The following is a 19,494-nucleotide window of genomic DNA, read 5'->3' as shown; positions in this document are numbered from 1 at the left end:
GGCATGCCACGAACCAAAAACAAAGTTTGATGAAACAGGGACTCTGCTTCTCCAGGTAAATTCTGAGTACAGGCTGCAAAACAAAGCCTGCTGTTAAGAAAGCATGCTGAGAACCATCATCTGAAGCAAAGACTCTTTTATCTCTCACTTACATTTTTCCCCTTTTCCAGCTCTCTGTGTTTGTCTGTCTTGTGTGTGTGTAGCAGGTGGAGTGGCAAGTTAAAATAGGAGTTAGGCATTTATTAATATTTGACCAATTGTATTTACTGTGTATTTCATATTTGTTATTGTTATAAATAAACAGTAATCGTGTTTAAACTTACAAACCGGGTGACTGTCATTATTGTGCAGCCAAAGGCCAAAGACTTCAGGTATTCTTATAAGAATTACTGGCTCATTCACTTGTGTTGTGACTCCAGGATGAGTGAGGCTGTAATTGAGTGTGCACTTGCCCAGGGTGTCGTAACACCACCCAGTGGAGGACAAGGTTCGGGCCATAAAAGGGGTTCCAACCCTAAAGAACGCCATTTAACTCCGGTCATTCCTAGGCCTGGTAAATAATCACGGAACGTTCATCACCAACCTTTCTGGATCCACTCCAAATACTGTTGAAGAAGGACCAAAGGTGGGGTGCCTTGCAAGACAAAGCATTCACCATAGTAAAAGAGCATCTGTCGCCCATGCAGCTCCTCACTCACTATGATCCAACTCGGCCGCTAATCCTTTTACAAAAATGTTTTTATTGGTTTTCACATTTTATGCTTCACATTTCAGTTTGTTAGTTAAATTACAAGTTGCAGCAGCCGCTAATCCTAACATGCAATGCCATCCCTTATGGCATTGGGGCAGTGTTGGCCCATACATGGGATGATGGCAATGAACGCCCCATCGCTTTCACCTCGAGAATCCTGGTGGATGCTGAGTGACAAATGCTCAAATCAAGAAGGAGGGCATGTCCACAAGCCCCTGCTCGGTCTTTTTAGTGAAGATAAGGGAATCACACCCATCGCATCAGCTAGAATTCAGCGTTGGGCGCTTCTACTCGCTGTGTATGATGATTTGTTTCAACACAACCCGGATAGTAAGATTGCCCATGTCAACGTTCTCAGTCGTCTACCATTGTCCGTGAATTCCCCATCCCCGCCAATGGTGGATGAAGTGGTTGTGAACTTTAATTTTATGGATACCTTGCCAGTGACGGCTGCTCAGGTGCGAGCATCGACGCAGCGGACCATAAACTAGCGAAACTCCGCCACGTGGTTTTGAGTGGTGGAAATCAGCGGACACCTTCCTGTAGCTCTACAGCTGTTTGCCCAGAAGCTCCCAGAGCTCAGCTTGGAGGAAGGTGTCATATTTGGGGAGCTCGCATAATAATCCCATTGCAGGGTCAAGGGTCCCTGCTGAAGGATCTACACTGTGGTGACCCAGGCACCTCTAAGATGAAGGCGTTGGTCTGTAGTTACGTCTGGTGCCCGAGCATCGATGGGGACATTGAAAAGGTCATATGCAGCTTCTCGGCATGTCAGGAGCATCAGAAGCTCCCGCCAACGGCCTTCCTTCATTCATGGGAATGGTTGGGATGCCCATGGGTGTGGCTGCATGCCGCCTTTGCAGGACCTTTCATGGGATCAATGTTCCTCGTCGTGAATGGCCACTCGAAGTGGTTTGACATGTACACAATGGCCTTGAAGACGTCCAGGGCCACAGTCGAAAAACTGCGGTGCTCGTTCAGCACCCATGGAATCCCTGGGGTTCTGGTGATGGTCAATGGGTTGCTCTTCGCGAGTGAGGGTTTGCTGCGTTTGCAAAATGGAACATCACCTGACATATCAGGACTGTCCTGTACCATCCCTCATCAAATGGTCTGCCGGAAAGGGTGGTCCAGACTTTCAAAAGGAGCATAAAATAGCAAACCACGGACTCCATGTCAAAGCAACTGGCAAGGTTGCCTTTTAACTACCGCACAATGCCACACATGACTATGGGAATTGCCCCTGCAGATCTGCTGCTGGCATAGAACCCTGTTGAGCCTCACATTTCCGAACTTTGGCGGGAAAGTGTCGGTGCAGAAGCGCCACCATGACCGTAGGACGCCAGGGTGACAGTTACACTCGGGGGATGGGGCCTATGCCTGGAGGAGGCAGTGGCATAGTGATATTGTCACTGGACTAGTAAACCAGAGACCCAGAATAATGCTTTGGGGACCCAAGTTCAAAACCCGCTACTGCAGATGGTGAAATTTGAAATCAATAAAAATCTGGAATTTAAAGTCTACGTTTGACCATGAAACCATTGTCGATTGTCGTAAAAATCCATCTGGTTCACTAATGTCCTTTGGGGAAGGAAATGTGCCTCCAGCAAGGTGGTTGACTCTTAACTGCCCCCTCAAGGACAATTATGGATGGGCAATAAATGTGGCCCAGCCTGCATTGCGTATGTCCCATGAACAAATAAATATAACTTTGGAGACGGGGCACTTTGGTTCCCAGGTGTCATGCTGGAGAGAACAGGACCGGTCTCCTACAATGTTAGGATTCAAGGGAGAGTTCAACGGAAGTATTTGGACCACCTCAAGAAGCGGGAACCTGCGCTACACGACGCCCAACTGGCAGCACTTAGCCCCTTTCTGTGTCAGGAACTGCACCCCAGCCAGGAACTCAGCTGTCTACATCCCAGCGCCTGGACCAGCAGGATGAGGATGGCTCTGGCTCGGAAAGTATCTGTGCAGATGGACAACGTTGTGGCTGATACTGAGGTCCCGGCTATTACGATCCCAGAACCAGACCCCAGCAGTGGCGAGGTTTTGGACAGAAACCCCAATATTTTGTGAGGAAAGGATGCCTCGTTCCGGGAGTGATTGCACAAAGAAATAGGAATATAGCATATTAGTGCTAACTTCAATCAACAATTGTTGTCTAATTCATGGGCTTTGACCAATCCATGGGCTTGACTACTTTTGGGGGAAATATTCTACTTCAACTCTTGATCAATATTTGTGAATTTTGCAATTTTTCTGTGCTCACTGATCAAACTAAAAGGCTACTAACTTCCCTTTCCTATCTGTGTTTTTCTAAATAATTTATTATCCTAAATTGTCCTGTTTCTGCAAAATTGGTGAGGTAGAAGTTTCATTTGACGAACAGCTCACCCCTGACCCTGGGCAATGTTCTCGGGTCAAAGTAATTTGAATATTGTCACTTGGTTCTTGGTGGAATTTCTATCTCTTTCAAGGAACTTGGGCGAAATTCTCCCCCAACGGCGCGATGTCCACCGACTGGCGCCAAAAACGGCGCCAATCAGACGGGCATCGTGCTGGCCCAAAGGTGTGGAATTCTCTGCATCTTTGGGGGCCGAGCCCCAACATTGAGGGGCTAGGCCGACGCCGGAGGGATTTCCGCCCCGCCAGCTGGCGGAAATGGCGTTTGTTGCCCCACCAGCTGGCGCAGAAATGCGGCGCATGCACGGGAGCATCAGCGGCCGCCGACAGTTTCCCGCGCATGCGCAGTGGGGAGAGTCACTTCCTCCTCCGCCATGGTGGAGACCGTGGCGGAGGCGGAAGGGAAATAGTGCCCCCACGGCACAGGCCCGCCCGCGGATCGGTGGGCCCCGATCGCGGGCCAGGCCACCGTGAGGGCACCCCCCGGGGTCAGATCGCCCCGCGCCTCCCCCAGGACCCCGGAGCCCGCCCATGCCGCCTGGTCCCGTGCTGTTTACCCATCCATTTATGGCAAGTTTGTATCCTATCAACCCCAAAAAGAATGAAAATAAATATGTAGATCTGCTTTGTCGTAACTCCAGTGCAACACCCTGTTCCATAGCTCTAAATTATTTCAAGATCAGAATGTGAAGGACGGGAGTTTAAAAAATACTTTTGCATTACAGTAGTGAAAAAGCATTAAATGTGGCCAATGCTTTGAGCCAACATCATTAACTTTGTGACGCATGCGTAGATTTTTTTTATGCCAGGACCAATTTCAATCAATTTCCCATGCCTGTTCAACATTATTGTTTGGGAAGTTCCGAGGAAAAAAGTCGAATTTTTAAAGAAAGAAACAAGGAACACAAATTAAATGGTTATGATCTCTTCAACACATTCGAAAGAGTTGAACATTCAACATTTTGAATGAATGCCATACACTTAAGCTGAGAAGCATCATGAACTCTCCTTCAATTAATTATTCAGTGACAGAATAATCAAAATGAGGTAAAAACAAAATGAAAAGATCTGATGACTGGTCTTTAAATACATATAAAAAGGAGTAGCTTTTTGCATTGTGTGGGGCTCCTCTATTGTTTTGTTTTGCTGATGTACAGTTCTGAGTCATCAGAATAATAATGCATTCTTTACATTGACCTTCCAGTCCAGACTATAAATACCATTCTGTAGGAAACAGGGGCACATTCAGCGAGCAGTTGCTAACTCTGAACTCAAAATGGGAAAGGTAAGGTCCACATTTTTAGTTCACACATGGAAGTTTACATTTTTATGCAGTGCCAAAGCAGCACTCCTTGTTAAATTATTGAGCGATAACTTAACTGTTTCCCCACAGATCATCTTTTACGAAGACAAGAACTTCCAGGGTCGGCACTATGAGTGTAGCGCTGACTGTGCCGACCTGCACTCTTACTTCAACCGCTGTAACTCCATTCGAGTTGAGAGTGACTGGTGGGTGGTGTATGAGAAACCCAATTACATGGGATACCAGTATGTTCTGAACAGGGGAGAATATCCTGACTACCAGCGCTGGATGGGATTCAATGACAGCATCAGATCATGTCGCACCTACCCATACGTAAGATACAAATTTGACTAAATCGTTTGTTGCTTGCATTGTTCATTTTTGTTTGTACTGTTGTCTCATCTCTTTATTTAATGATGTTTTACTAAAATGGAAGATTATATCAAAGACGTTTTAATACCAGTGGCATACTCCAGACACAAAACTAATAGCTTGCATTAATTGCACATGTTGATTGCAGCGGTGTTGCTGTTCTATACTTGCGACATACTATATTTACTCCAATAGTTTTTTCTATTGCTGCCATTTATCGCCACATCATGGCAAGATGAAATTGAAATGACAGCGCAATTGTTCAATTCAACAGGCTAGCTGTTCTCCAACTTGCCTGCAAAGTATCAGTGCGAGAGGAAAGGTCAAAATGTTAAATATTGTAGTGGCTCTACTGGACTCTTTGGAGTTCACTATCCTGTTGGAGTAAGATAGCTAGTGCCAGGCTGAAAATACGGAGGTAATCGATACCACATCAGATCTGGCTACCTTACAGGTCAAAATCAACTATTAAGGTTCCATATAGTCTCAATAAATCTGTTACTCATTGATCTGCACTTTCTATCCAGAAAAAATGAAGCTCACTTATGCAAAGACAAATTAGGTCCTCGAGACACTGTTAATTTTACGGTAGCCTCGTTATTCCTTTGAAGTGCTCTGTTTTATATTAGTCTGTATGGGCGGGATCTTCCAGGATCACGGCGAAGGCGTGTTCCTCACTGGTGGGACGGGCGAGCCACACAATATGCCATAGACATAGGCGAGACCCACCCTACATACTGACAGTCTCATCACAGATGATCTTATTTATTGTTTGTCAGCAAAATTGAAACCCATATGGCAAATGGAGCAGAAGCAGCAGGAACACAAAATTGGTTAAGGGATAGAAAACAGCGATAGGGTGAATGGCTGTTATTTGGATTGGACTATTCAGTGGCTTTCTGGGAAGGTTTGGTACTTAGGCTGTTTTTGAGATATATTAATGACCAGCATTTGGGGGTTGGGTACAAGACAGAATTTGGAAATTTGCAGATGGCATGAAACTTGGAATTGTAACAGGCATTTTCAATAGCGGCATAGAGTGCAAGTGCCAGAAATTTATTCTAAACCTATACAAACAGTCCTTCGATCCCGCTGAATTATTGTATCCATTTCTGGATGCCACACTTGAGGAAGGAAAGAGTTTGGAGGGGTAGAGATGAGATAAACTAAAACATCTCCAAGGGTGAGCGATTGGTTGTGTGGATAGATTGAAGAAGTGAGGTTGTCCTTGGAGTGCTGAAGAATGAAGGAGATTTGATAGAAATGTTTATAAACATGATGGGTACATAAAGTAAATAAAGAAAACCTATTTCCAATGCCTGAAGAGTCAATAACCAGAGATTTAAAGTGATTGGCAAAATAATCAGAGTTGACATGAGGAAAACATTTTTTGCATAATGTTCTGAACTCCATTTTAAGACTTTTACTATAATGAGCAAACCAAAAGTAACACTAATTAAACATTATTTCATAGGCAACTTATACTTTAAATTATGGAAAAGAACTTTCTCCCTTAATACCTACAATTCCATGCTATTTAAGTAGACACTCTATTCTCCCATATCTTGCCCAAAGTGATTCTTACCTCTTGAGGGTTACTTCTGTTGTGTTCTTTCCCAGCCTGGTGAAATTTAACACTAGAACTATCTTCTTGGTAAGGATTTTTCCTAGACATTCTCCCTCTTGCTCAAGTTAGGCAAATCTACCAGCCTCAATCTAAATCCAGGTGAATTTAATATTTTCAATCTGAGGCGCAAGCTCCTACCTGCATTTCTGTGTGATGAACAATAGAGACTGACTGCCTGTAACTGTCCTTTATCACCCTCTCTGCATCAGATTTTGGTAGACTTGTCTGTGAGTTTCGAGGCCATCTTTAGGAAAGCCTGTAACCCAGTTCTATAAATGACTTTCTCTCTCAAAGACCTCCCTCTCTCAAAGCCCATCTCCATTGCAATGTGAATCATTCATGTTTATTATCCAGATAGGAACACTGATTAGCTATCCTTTAGACTCCCAACTTTAAAGTATAACCATTTATAAAACCAGATATTCTGAACACCTTCCTGGGACTGTCAAGACTAACAATATATCCACTGTCAGCACAATTGTTTCTGCCATTGTCTATAAGTAGCCTTTAACGATCAAGGTTTAACCAATCGTACAGTAGAATTTAGAGCAAGCCAGATGATCCTCCTTATTTCCTCCTTTTGATCAAAAAATAAATATACAGTTCAAAAACAAAACACTCTTATATTTGTAACAATGGGATTCACATTCACCGACTGATAGGCTAATGGATAAAGATTCAGCTGTCGACTTCAAAGGGCAATTGGTTAAATATTTGAAGGTATAAAAATTGAAGGGACATGAGGAAAGATTGGGGCTATGGGCCAAACTAAATTGTGAATTGAAAGATCCTGATGGGCTGAACAGCTTTTTGCTCTGCTGTACTATTTTATTATTCTCTCATTCTGTAATACAGTACCAAGGTGGAGACTACAGGATGAAGATTTACGAGAGGCCTGACTTTGGAGGACAGATGATGGAATTCATGGATGACTGTCCATCCGTCTACGATCGTTTCCGTTACCGTGACATCCACTCCTGCCATGTGATGGACGGTTACTGGATCTTCTATGAACATCCCAACTACAAAGGTCGACAGTACTTCATGAGACCCGGTGAATACAGGCGATTCAGTGACTGGGGCAGCTCTTGTTCAACAATCGGATCATTCAGGCGAATGAGGGAATTCTAGACAGTTGTTGTAAAACATTATTTTGTGTTGCCAATGATTTTCTGAGCACAAATAAAGTATCCATCTTTGAGTTGTCAGCTTGTGGCGCTTTTTGAATTTTCAAGGATACCATTTGGGTGTTTTTCTAATAATTTTAAGAGTAATTTAACTGAGATACAATATTAGTTATAGATTATATAAAAACAATTCCTACAAATGATAGAAAGGAAAAACAAATTGACTTGCTGATGCTCGCTGGTGATTGCACAATGCTCAGCACCACTTGCGACTCCTCAGATAATGAAGCAGGCCATGCCGATATAGATTTCATAGATTTAATAGAATTTACAGTGCAGAAGGAGGCCATTTGGCCCATCGAGTCTGCACCGGCTCTTGGAAAGAGCACCCTACCCAAGGTCCACACCATCCCCCTAACCCAGTAATCCCACCCAATACTAAGGGCAATTTTGGACACTAAGGGCAATTTATCATGGCCAATCCACCTAACCTGCACATCTTTGGACTATGAGAGGAAACCGGAGCACCCGGAGGAAACCCACGCAGACACGGGGAGAACGTGCAAACTCCACACAGACAGTGACCCAAGCCGGATTTGAACCTGGGACCCTGGCGCTGTGAAGCAATTGTGCTATCCACAATGCTACCGTGCTGCCCAAGACCTGTAGCAAGACCTGGAAATGATAAGTGGCAAGTAACATTCACGTCATTCAGGTGCCAGGCAATGACCATTTCCAATGAGAGAGAATTCAACCATCTCCCCTTTACATTCAATAACATTACCATCACTGAATCCCCCAATATTAACATCCTGGTGTTACCATTGACCAGAAATTGAGCTGGACCAGCCATGTCAATACTGTGGCTACAAAATCAGGTCAGAGGTTGGAATTCTATGGTGATTAACTCATCTCCTGACCAAAGCCTGTCCACCACCTACAAGGCACAAGTCAGGAATGTGATGGAATACTTTTCACTTGCTTGGATGAGTGCAGCTCCAACAATACTCTAGGAGCTTGAGACCATTCAGGACAAAGCAGCCCACTTGATTGGCACCACATCCACCACATTCAACATTGACTTCTTCCACCTTTACAGTAGCAGCAGTGTGTACCATCTATAAAGATGCAGTGCTGCAACTCACCAAAGCTCCTTTGATAGCATCTTCCAAACCTCCGACTTTTACCATCTAGAAACAGACAGATAGGAACACCACCACTTGGAAGTTCCACTCCAAGACACAAACCATCCCAACTTGGAACTTTGCCTTCACAGTTGCTGGGTCAAAATCCTGGAACTGCCTCCCTAACAGCACCATTGGTATATCTACACCACATGGACTGCAGCAGTTCAAGAAGGCAACTCACCACCATCTTCTCAATAAATGCTCTCCTAGCCAGCCATGTCAATATCCCATGAATGAATAGAAAAATCTTTAGCTTGTTACAATTCTAAATCTGATTAAAATTATATTCATGTCAAATAGGTGCATTGTATCACTGTGCTTACAATCTGTGACAAATGCTTTAAAAATATTCCCCCAAAGTCATCCGTGATCAAGATATTTGTACATGAGTGTGTTTATTTTACTCTTGGAGTAAGTAATTCAATTAAAAAAAATAACCCAGCAGCAAAGCCTTTTTACATAAAAAGGAAAAGGTTAGTTTCACTCTATTCCTCTGGCTGCTACGTAAGAAAAGATGAAGTTATTAACATATGTACACACTGTGGTAGTATGTATTGGGGGTCATGTGGGACTGGAAGCCCTAATGTCATTGGCTGACAGATCCCGGGTCCTGGTTGGCCGTTGACCTCATACTCCGCCCTGAAGGCGAAGTATAAGAAGCCGGTGCCTTCCCCCGCAGGCCAGTTTACTATCGGGCTGCTGGGGAACAGACACGCTTAATAAAGCCTCATCGACTTCACTCTATTTGTCTCACGGAGTCTTTGTGCGCCACACACACACACATCAATTACAAATGAAGATAAAACAATACGTAGAAATATAAAGCAAGATGAATCCCTGTTAGGCACAGGCCTGATTTTTTTGAAGTTGAGCTGTTGCATTGTCTGAAGAGAAGTTCTTGAGGTTGTAGAGTTGTCTCTGCAGCTGTGATGGCTTCCATTGTTGAATTGCTGGAGATTGTTTTACCAGATCAGCTTAGTTGGCGTAATCAGGGTTTTCAGAGAGTAAAAAATGTCCCTTTCGCCTGATTCTGCAGGCTTAGCACTTTCACACTGTTTAGTTACTTATAGCAGAAGCTGTGGCTGTTTCTCAATGCCTTTATCCATCTCTCCCTGGGCTGAAGCTTCTTTAAGATCTGTTAGGTTCCTGCTCTTTTCTATGCTTTTTACAGGTAAGACAAGATGGTCATTGTTAGGTGACCAAGTCATCTCCCAAATAAGGCACCAACACTTCAAACAGCCCTCCTCCCACCGTTGATCCTTAGCTTTGGTCTTGGCCGAGCGCAGTTTACATTCTTACAATGTGGTGTCAACAAAACTTCATTATCTCCTGGCTGAGACCACAGTGAAACTTAATTGAATTAAGGATTGTCTTTCATCCTCTTGGAAGAGGTGACCCAGTCTGAAATTCACAATTCTGTCTGGTAGCTCGGTGCCATTCTGAAAGTCTTTATCTCAATCCAATATTTTAAAAAAATTAACTTTAAAACTGTTTTTCTAAAGATGTGTAACACCACAATTATACACCTTAACACAGACAAATAACAACTTGCATTAACGGGATAAAACATTCAGAATTATTTCACAGATAAAACAAATCAAGGTGGGATTGGGGGCAAGGTTTAGGGACGACATAGTCAAACATTAGAGAAATGCTTTTGAAAGAAGGGAGAGCAGGTGAACGGTTTCAGGGAACAATCTTGGCTGGGGGATTATGGTTGAGGCGTGAGGCGGGGCAAAAATGTCTCCATCACCCAAGGTGCAATGGTAGAGTGGAAAGGGGCCAGGGGAGGAACAGTGTTACAGTTTGGGCCACAGTTACAGTTTGGGCCACACCTAATCATTTTTACTTGTGCACACCTCAAAAGATAGCTCTCACATGCATCCTCTTATGATCTGAATCTTAGCAATGCCTGCTGTGACTGGGTTATTGTAAGCCTCCTGATTAACAACCTACCTTTTACCACTGCATCATTCTGTAGTTAGTCCACAGATAAACGAGGCTCTTTTCCTCTAGGTATAGGAGAATACAGATAACTAGGATATTGGCTGCTAAATCCACTACTTCGCTGCAGTAATTAGATATTATTCCGAGCAATTTAGTTATACAGAAACAAGGGGCGAAATTCTCCTACCCGCCCCGCCACATTTCTGCGCCGACTGGCCAGCGGGAGTCTCCGTAACACCGGCCGGTCAATGGGGTTTCCCATTGTGGGGCAGCCCCACGCCGTCGGGAAACCCCCCGGTGCCGGCAAAACGGAGACTCCCGCCGGCGGAGAATGACGCCCAAGGTAAGTCAGTAAAATTTTGAGCAATATAATGCTTGCGCCCCTGATAATTAAAGATCAACATAGAATATGTGGAATCCATTGAGGCTTTTTTACTGATCCCCTTAAATTAATGCTGAATGGACACAAATGTCTCCCTCCTGGAATTCTGACTCAGTAATGCAGTAAAGGGGCGAGACAGTTGAATCCTGAAATAAAGAATCCGACAACAACTCGTGTTGTGGGTGTCACGGTGACACAGTGGTTAGCACTGTTGCCTCACAGTGCCAGGGACCTGGGTTCAATTCCAACCTTGGGTGACTGTGTGGAGTTTTCACGTTCTCCCCCCAGCGATTCTCCAAGGAAAACTGGCCGAGTTCCCGACGGCGTGGTTCTAACCATGTTTTGCCTGTCGGGAATGGCCGGTGGTGGCTGCGGACTCAGTCCACGGCCTCCCTGGTGGGGGGCGGGGGGATCCTTCACCAGGATGGGGGCCTCATGGAAGCCCAGGCAAGCGTTCGGGTGGCACGATCCGCAGGCGCACGCGACCTCGCGGGGACCTACTTATTGCATCAGGGTCCGCGCTGCAAGTCGTCCATGTCGCACGGGGCGGCCGCCGCAGGTCGCCGCCGCGCGCATGCGCAGACTCCCGACTGGAAGTGCAGGGCCCCGTATCCACAGCTAGAGCTGCGAGGAGCACTCCGGGGCCCTGAAAGCCCCCTGCAGGTTGGAGAATCACTCTGGACTTTCTTAAGGAAAGTCCAGAATGAAACGCCCGCATTTTGACACTGGCGTGGGGACATAGCCCCATTATTGGAGAATCACGCCCATGGTGTGCAAAGATTAGGCAGGGTGGGGGAGCGGGCCTAGGAAGGGTGCTCTTTTGGAGGGTGGCTACATACTCAATAGGCCGAATGTCCTCCTTCTGTACTGCAGGGATTCTATGACTCTATGATTTCTTGCAGCTTAAACACCATCCAAGAACAGTGCTGTCAGCTAAAACAGTTTCAAGGACTCCCGGAATCTTCAAATTATGTCATTTGAAATAAAATGGTTCACTTATTGTGTCAGTGCTAATTCCCAGGAAATGGCAAGCGCTGGAGAAAAAATGGGGCCTGTGTAATGAACAAAATACACAAGAGAGAGGAGAAGAATCTTCTTTTGCACGTGAGCTGTTGTGATCTGGAACACGCAAGCTCTCTGCATGAGCAACTCTGAGAGTTGCACTTGATCACTCATCCTTTCCCTGAAACTTTGTTCTCTTCGGATGCTTTCCTATTCCCCTTTTGAAATCTTCCTCCCACACACTCAAGTAGTGTATTTCAGACTATAAACACTCGCTGTGTAAAAAAATGTTTCCTGATTGGTTCTTTCACCATTCACCATAACTCCTGTCCCCTTGTTTCTTTTTGTTAAATGTTTTTATTGGTTTTCACATTTTACGTTTCACATTTCAGTTCAAAAGTTAAATTACAAGTTGCATAACCGTGCATAATACATAGCAAAAACAACCCAGGAAAGATTAAAATTACAAAAGAGAAATACAAACGAGAGAAAAAGGAAACAGAAACAAACAAAGATCATTATCTATATTTACATACACTTGTCTCCCCTCCCTCTGTGGCCGTGGTCCCCCTTTGGCCTAGCTGCCTCTGTTGCGCTCCCCAGTGTGGTCCGAACGTGTATTAACCAGCATGTTCTTGTTCATTCTAGTTTACTGCGTGCACTTGGGTCCGGCCCCTGCGGCTTTGTCTCTTGTCTCTTGTATTCCTTTTTGTGAGCTTTTGCACCCTCTCCCCCCCCCATTCCCCCCCTCATCCCCCTTCTCTTCCCCCCCTTTCCTTTTCTTTTATGTTCCATGGCTCATCCGTGCCATTATCTAAAATAATGACTGTATTCTCACAGTGCAGACATTTTTAATAATTTGACTCTTTAGCCATGCACTCAATTAGCACCTAAAACTATGAATAAATCAATAATCTATCAGCCACCTCCCTGTCCCTCATCCCGTAGCACGAATGGTAGGTCGCTCCCCACCCAGCTCTTACCCGCAGTCGGCCGTTCTCCCTCAGGTGCGTTTCTTGGCGGAAGGCTATATCGGCTTTCAGGTGGGCAAAAACACTGGATCTTTTCACTGGACCATTAAGTCCCCTGACGTTCCAGGTGACTATCCTGATGGGGTTTTTTTTGTGCCCCTTCCTGTGGGGTCAACCATACTTACCTTGTGGATGCATCCCTGCACTCCGGGGTTTCACTCCAAAGTGGCTGTTTGCAGTGTCTTTGTGCTCCTTGCTGTCACGTGTGATCTGTCATAGCCAGCCTGGTGCCCTTACCCCCCCTTGTCCCTCTGCTAACCCCCGGTCTGTCTCCCCTCCCCCCCCCCCGTCCCTGCAAGTGACCTCCCCCACCTTTCCAACCCTGTTTACCCCCCATCACTCCGCCATCTGTAGTGTTCTCCTCTCCCTGTGGCTAGGCACCCTCTCCTCGACGAGAGATGTGCCGTGGCCCCCCTCACTTCCTAATGCCACCTTACCTGGTAGTGTGGTTCCCCCCTCCCCCGGGGTTGATCTAGGCCACTCCCACCGATGCGTATCTGTTCCCCCTTCCTCCTCCTCGCTCCCTCCTGCGCCCTGCTGCTCTTGCTCCCTCCTTTCTGAGACTTAACATCAGAACTTAAAATGAGACGGTTCAGTCCCGTGCAAATAATCTCACAGTGTCTCAATAGCAATAGTAATAATTTTTAGTAGTGTCACAAGTAGGCTTACATCAGCACTGCAATTAAATTACTGTGAAAATCCCCCAGTCACCACATTCCGGCGCCACTTAGGGTATACTGAGGGAGAATTCAGAATGTCCAATTCACCTAACAAGCACGTCTTTCAGGACTTATGGGAGCAAACCGGAGCACCCGGAGAAAACCCTCGCAGACATGGGGTGAATGTGCAGACTCCGCACAGACAGTGACCCAAGCCAAGAATTGAATCCGGGTCCTTGGCGCTATGAAGCAACAGTGCTAACCACCATGCCACCGTGCCGCCCATACACTGGGGTACCTGGTTCAATGCTGGTTGGTTTGTTGCCTTCCCAGCCCAGGTTTGTGGACAAACTCATCTGCATCCACCAGTGCGGTGAAATAGTATTCCCGGCCCTGGAATGTCACCCAGAGCTTGCCTGGACACAGCATTCCGAACCGCTCTTTGTTTTTAAAGGGCCGCCTTGCCTTTGTTAAATGACAGGCAGAACGGTAGCTCAGTGGTTAGCACAGTTGATTCACAGCTCCATGTTCCCATTGGATTGGCTACGCTAATATTGCCCCAAGGTGGAGTTACGGGGATGGGGGAATTGGGTGGGTGCTCTTTCAGAGGTCCGGTGCAGACTCGATGGTCCGAATGGCCTCCTGCTGCACTGTAGGGATTCTATGATTGTGGTTTGCGACACTATTCAACCCATCGAGTCTGCATTAACCCTCTGAACGAGCATCCTACCATGTCCCGCCCCACCCACCCCCCGCTGAAACCCGTAACCCAACCTAACCTGCACATCCTTGGACATGAAGGGACAATTTATCATGGCCAATCCACCTACCCTGCACATCTTTGGACTGTGGGAGGAAACCGGAGCACCCGGAGGAAACCCACACAGACACGGCGAGAATGTGCAGACTCCACACAGAAAGTGTCCCAAGCCGGGAATCGAACCCGGGTCCCTGGCGCTGTGAGGCAGCATTAGTAACCACTGTACCACCATGCCGCGCTTATCAAATCTCCCCCTCTTATCAGCAAGAACAGTCCCAGCTTCTCCAATATACCCAATATATCCATCGCCCCTGGAAAACATCTCATGAATATTTTCTGCACCTTCTTTAAGGCCTTCATATCTTTCCGAAACAATGATCCCCAGAATACAAGACAATACTCCAGCTGATGCCAAACCGATGTTTTATAAAGGTTGCCAAAGCTTCTTGTTTTTTGTTGAGTGGGTGTTGGATACTATTCGGTAGGTCTTAATGAAGTCTTCATAGTCTTAAGCAGGTTAACTGTATACATTTATGATCTACAAGAACAATGGAAATATATACAGTAAAGGGTTCAAGCTTGGAGTTGTCTCCATGCTTGCTTGTACAGACAGCACTGGCCAACACTAGACTGACCCCTAGGTGTGGGTCATGTTCTCTCTTACAACACTGTGTAGGTGGTGTTTTGTTATGCTCTTGACGTAGCATAAGCTGCTTCCTTGATGTGCACTCTGACAAAGGAAGGTTCAGACTTGGAGATAGCTTTAACACGTTTATTAAACTATTAACAATTCTCCTACTTGGATTCGACGCCACTGTTAACCCTGCTATAGCTATTCAGACTGACTAACCAGTCTGCTACAATCCACGTGATGGGTGTGATGTTCAATCAACGCTGTGTCTGTACTCACTGAGTGTCTCCACTGGAAAGAGACTGAGCATGTGTGATGTGTCCTTTTATATGGGTTGGTGTAATGCCCTCCTGTGGTAGTGTCACCTCTGTGTGTATCGTGAATGCCCATTGGTCATGTCCTATCTTACTGATCTATTAGAACATAGAACATAGACATAGAACATTACAGCGCAGTACAGGCCCTTCAGACCTCAAGGTTGTGCCGACCTGTGAAACCACTCTAAAGCCCATCTACACTATTCCCTTATCGTCCATATGTCTATCCAATGACCATTTGAATGTCCTTAGTGTTGGCGAGTCCACTACTGTTGCAGGCAGGGCATTCCACGCCTTTACTACTCTCTGAGTAAAGAACCTACCTCTGACATCTGTCCTATATCTATCTCCCCTCAAATTAAAGCTATGTCCCCTCATGCTAGACATGACCATCCAAGGAAAAAGGCTCTCACTGTCCACCCTATCCAATCCTCTTATCATCTTGTATGCCTCAATTAAGTCACCTCTTAACCTTCTTCTCTCTAACAAAAACAGCCTCAAGTCCCTCAGCCTTTCCTCATAAGATCTTCCCTGGGTGCAGAGTCATGGTAAATCTCCTCTGCACCCTTTCCAAAGCTTCCACATCCTTCCTATAATGCGGCGACCAGAATTGCACGCAATACTCCAAATGCCGCACCAGAGTTTTGTACAGCTGCAACATGACCTCATGGCTCCGAAACGCAATCCCTCTACCAATAAAAGCTAACACACCGTACGCCTCCTTAACAACCCTCTCAACCTGGGTGGCAACTTTCAGGGATCTATGTACATGGACACCGAGATCTCTCTGCTCATCCACACTGCCAAGAATCTTACCATTAGCCCAGTACTCTGTCTTCCTGTTATTCCTTCCAAAATGAATCACCTCACACTTTTATGCATTAAACTCCATTTGCCACCTCTCAGCCCAGCGCTGCAGTTTATCTATGTCCCTCTGTAACTTGTAACATCCTTCCGCACTGTCCACAACTCCACCGACTTTAGTGTCATCTGCAAATTTACTCACCCATCCTTCTACGCCCTTCTCCAGGTCATTTATAAAAATGACAAACAGCAGTGGCCCCAAAACAGATCCTTATGGTACACCACTAGTAACTGGACTCCAGTCTGAACATTTTCCATCAACCACCACCCTTTGTCTTCTTCCAGCTAGCCAATTTCTGATCCAAACTGCTAAATCACCCTGAATCCCATGCCTCCGTATTTTCTGCAGTAGCCTACCGTGGGGAACCTTATTATATACCACGTCAACTGCTTTACCCTCATCCACCTGTTTGGTCACCTTCTCAAAGAACTCAATAAGGTTTGCGAGGCACGACGTACCCTTCACAAAACCGTGTTGACTATCTCTAATCAAATTATTCCTTTCCAGATGATTATACATCCTATCTCTTATAAACCTTTCCAAGATTTTGCCCACAACAGAAGTAAGGCTCACTGGTCTATAGTTACCGGGGTTGTCTCTACTCCCCTTCTTGAACAAGGGGACAACATTTGCTATCCTCCAGTCTCCTGGCACTATTCCTGTATACAAAGGTGACTTAAAGATCAATGCCAAAGGCTCAGCAATCTCCTCCCTAGCTTCCCAGAGAATCCTGTGATAAATCCCATCCGGCCCAGGGGACTTATCTATTTTCACACTTTCCAGAATTGCTGACACCTCCTCCTTATGAAACTCAAGCCCTTCTAGTCTAGTAGCCTGACTTACATAGATGTATATCACCGCAGGTGATACTGGATTCAGTCCCACATTAACTCTATATGTGTCAGACCTTTAGACTAACCACCCTCAAGTCTTTGTCCAATGAATTACAAGTGATTCTAGTTTACCCCTTGTATTTACATCATTGTTACTCCCCCATCTCCCCCTTAAAGTCTTTGAATTCATAGGTTCAGGTGGTCTGGAGGCCTTATAGCACTTCCGTATCTCATTCACACTCCTGGCAGAGAGGTGGTAGACACTGCCATTGCAAGTAATCTCTGTGATATTATCATTGTTCTGGCATCTAGTCATCTTTTTATCCTCTTTTTCCATTCATTGGCATTGAACCACTCTTTGCTGATTCAACACTCGTGGTGGTGGCTGGTTGTTGATTGACCCTGTTTCTTGCAGAGTTGATGAACATTGTGCTCAACTCCATGTCATTTTTCCCTCTTATTCTTTCAGTGTATGGGTCATTGCAATGTCTTCTATGATGGAAGATGGTCTTTCCTGTTAAGAAGATTTTAAAAAAAAATAAGCTCACCTTTGCATTTCGCTGTGTGGCATGCTGTCATCTTTGGATGGCTGCTACTTGGTTCCAGCATAGTCTGTGGCCCTGCCATGCTGGTTGAGAGTAATCGCGTTTGCTCCATAGTTGCAATGTTACACAGCGGGCACACAAAAACTCAATTGATCATTGTGCATCTGCTGCTCATGTGTTCCTGACGAACACACTGGACAATTGAAGGGGAGTATGGTACCACTCAGACATATCTTTATCTTCCTCATGTCTAGCAGTTATTAGATAAGTAGAGATGCATACATGCTTGGTGATATTATAATTAAGCATACGTACCCAGATTATGATTGGCAATTATACTCATGTATTATACATTATTTAATCCTAATTATTAGTTGTTAATGGATACAGATAATTCCTACACCAATGTAGTCTTTTGATTGGTATATGGTAATTACTTGGAAGATTCTATGGATTTAAGGGCAGCACGGTCGCACAAGTGGATAGCACTGTGGCTTCACAGCGCCAGGGTTCCAGGTTCGATTCCCTGCTGGGTCACTGTCTGTGCGGAGTCTGCAGGTTCTCCCCGTGACTGCGTGGGTTTCCTCCGGCTGCTCCGGTTTCCTCCCACAGTCCAAAGATGTGCGAGATAGGTGGATTGGCCATGATAAATTGCCCTCAGTGACCAAAAAGGTTAGGTGGGGTTATTGGGTTACGGGGATAGGGTGGAAATGGAAGTGAGGGCTTAAGTGGGTCAGTGCAGACTCGATGGGCTGAATGGCCTCCTTCTGCACTGTATGTTCTGTATATCTATGGAAGATAAGTAGAGATATAATTTCTCTATGTTTTCTATGATCAGGACACTTCAAGCCACCTAGTGGATGCTTAGCAAAGTTCTTGAACTGAAACTCTAAGGGGTGAATTCTCTGCTGGTGGGGTTCTCCATTCCTCTGGCAGTGCACCCCATCCTGTGGGTTTCCGTGTGGCACGGTGTGCTTACAATGGGAAATTTCATTGGCCAGTGGCGGGAACGGAGAATCCTGCTGCCCACGATGGCATGTTGCTGAAAAACACGTGGCTGGAGAGGCAGAAAATTCATCCCAATGTGTCATTTGGTCAGTTGGGGAGTGAGGAACACTGAAGTCGAATGGCTGTGAAACTCCTGCAACGGGCCCTGTCATGTTGGTTGAGAATTACGCATTTACTGTTGACATCACAACAGCTATTAACTGCAGGTTGGAGATCTACCAATTGTTGGTTGTTCTCCTGTCCATCCTCCATAGAGGCCTCTAAGTAACCACCTGAGTGGTTACTAGTTTGACCAAGCTTTCCTGGATCTGTAATGATAATGGACAAACTTGCTGTGCCAGGAAGGGAGACAATTCAGAGCTGGAATTCCAGTCAGGTTTATCTTGCGTGTTTGAGCACTTGGGAACTGTAGTTCTTTATAATTTACAACTGTGGTTGACTTGACATCTTCTGCTGTTTTGAGGAGATTCGGGGCTACACAGGTACTTCTGCTCGAGAGAGAAAATGAATGGGAACAGATGACATACATCAGCTCAAAGGTTTATTCAGAGTTGGGTCATCAAAATCATTTGAAAGACACTCTACTGTGTTGTCCAACTGATATAAAAAAACTCCCATCATCTCAAAATAAAATTTGAAGTACTTGGAATATGCTGGGTGCTGTGTAAATATAACAGCAAGTTACATTTTATAGGCCTCAAGAGGTTAGGGACTTGTGAGGAAGATTTTTGAATCAAATAT

The 19,494-nt window shown here is 45.4% G+C and overlaps 1 protein-coding gene across 1 annotated transcript; it reads left to right on the top strand.

The window, feature by feature from the left end:
- Positions 1-4,313: 4,313 nt before the first annotated feature.
- LOC140393600 (gamma-crystallin S-1-like) lies at positions 4,314-7,667 on the top strand. Its single transcript, XM_072479874.1, has 3 exons — positions 4,314-4,442; positions 4,551-4,793; positions 7,315-7,667. Exons 1-3 carry the CDS (start codon positions 4,434-4,436, stop codon positions 7,588-7,590), a joined length of 528 nt encoding a protein of 175 aa, XP_072335975.1. The 5' UTR covers positions 4,314-4,433; the 3' UTR covers positions 7,591-7,667.
- The last annotated feature ends 11,827 nt before the right edge of the window (positions 7,668-19,494 follow it).

Source organism: Scyliorhinus torazame, chromosome 2, assembly GCF_047496885.1.
Source record: "Scyliorhinus torazame isolate Kashiwa2021f chromosome 2, sScyTor2.1, whole genome shotgun sequence".
NCBI classification, from domain to species: Eukaryota; Metazoa; Chordata; class Chondrichthyes; order Carcharhiniformes; family Scyliorhinidae; genus Scyliorhinus; species Scyliorhinus torazame.
The sequence above is the reverse complement of the archived record's forward strand: the minus strand, read 5'-3'. Positions and strand labels throughout refer to the sequence as shown.

What these genes read in the sequence shown, in the direction of transcription:
- LOC140393600 (XM_072479874.1), top strand. An exon ending in CATGTCGCACCTACCCATAC is followed by an intron (nt 4,794 to 7,314) that starts GTAAGATACAAA and finishes TCTGTAATACAG; the next exon opens with TACCAAGGTGGAGACTACAG.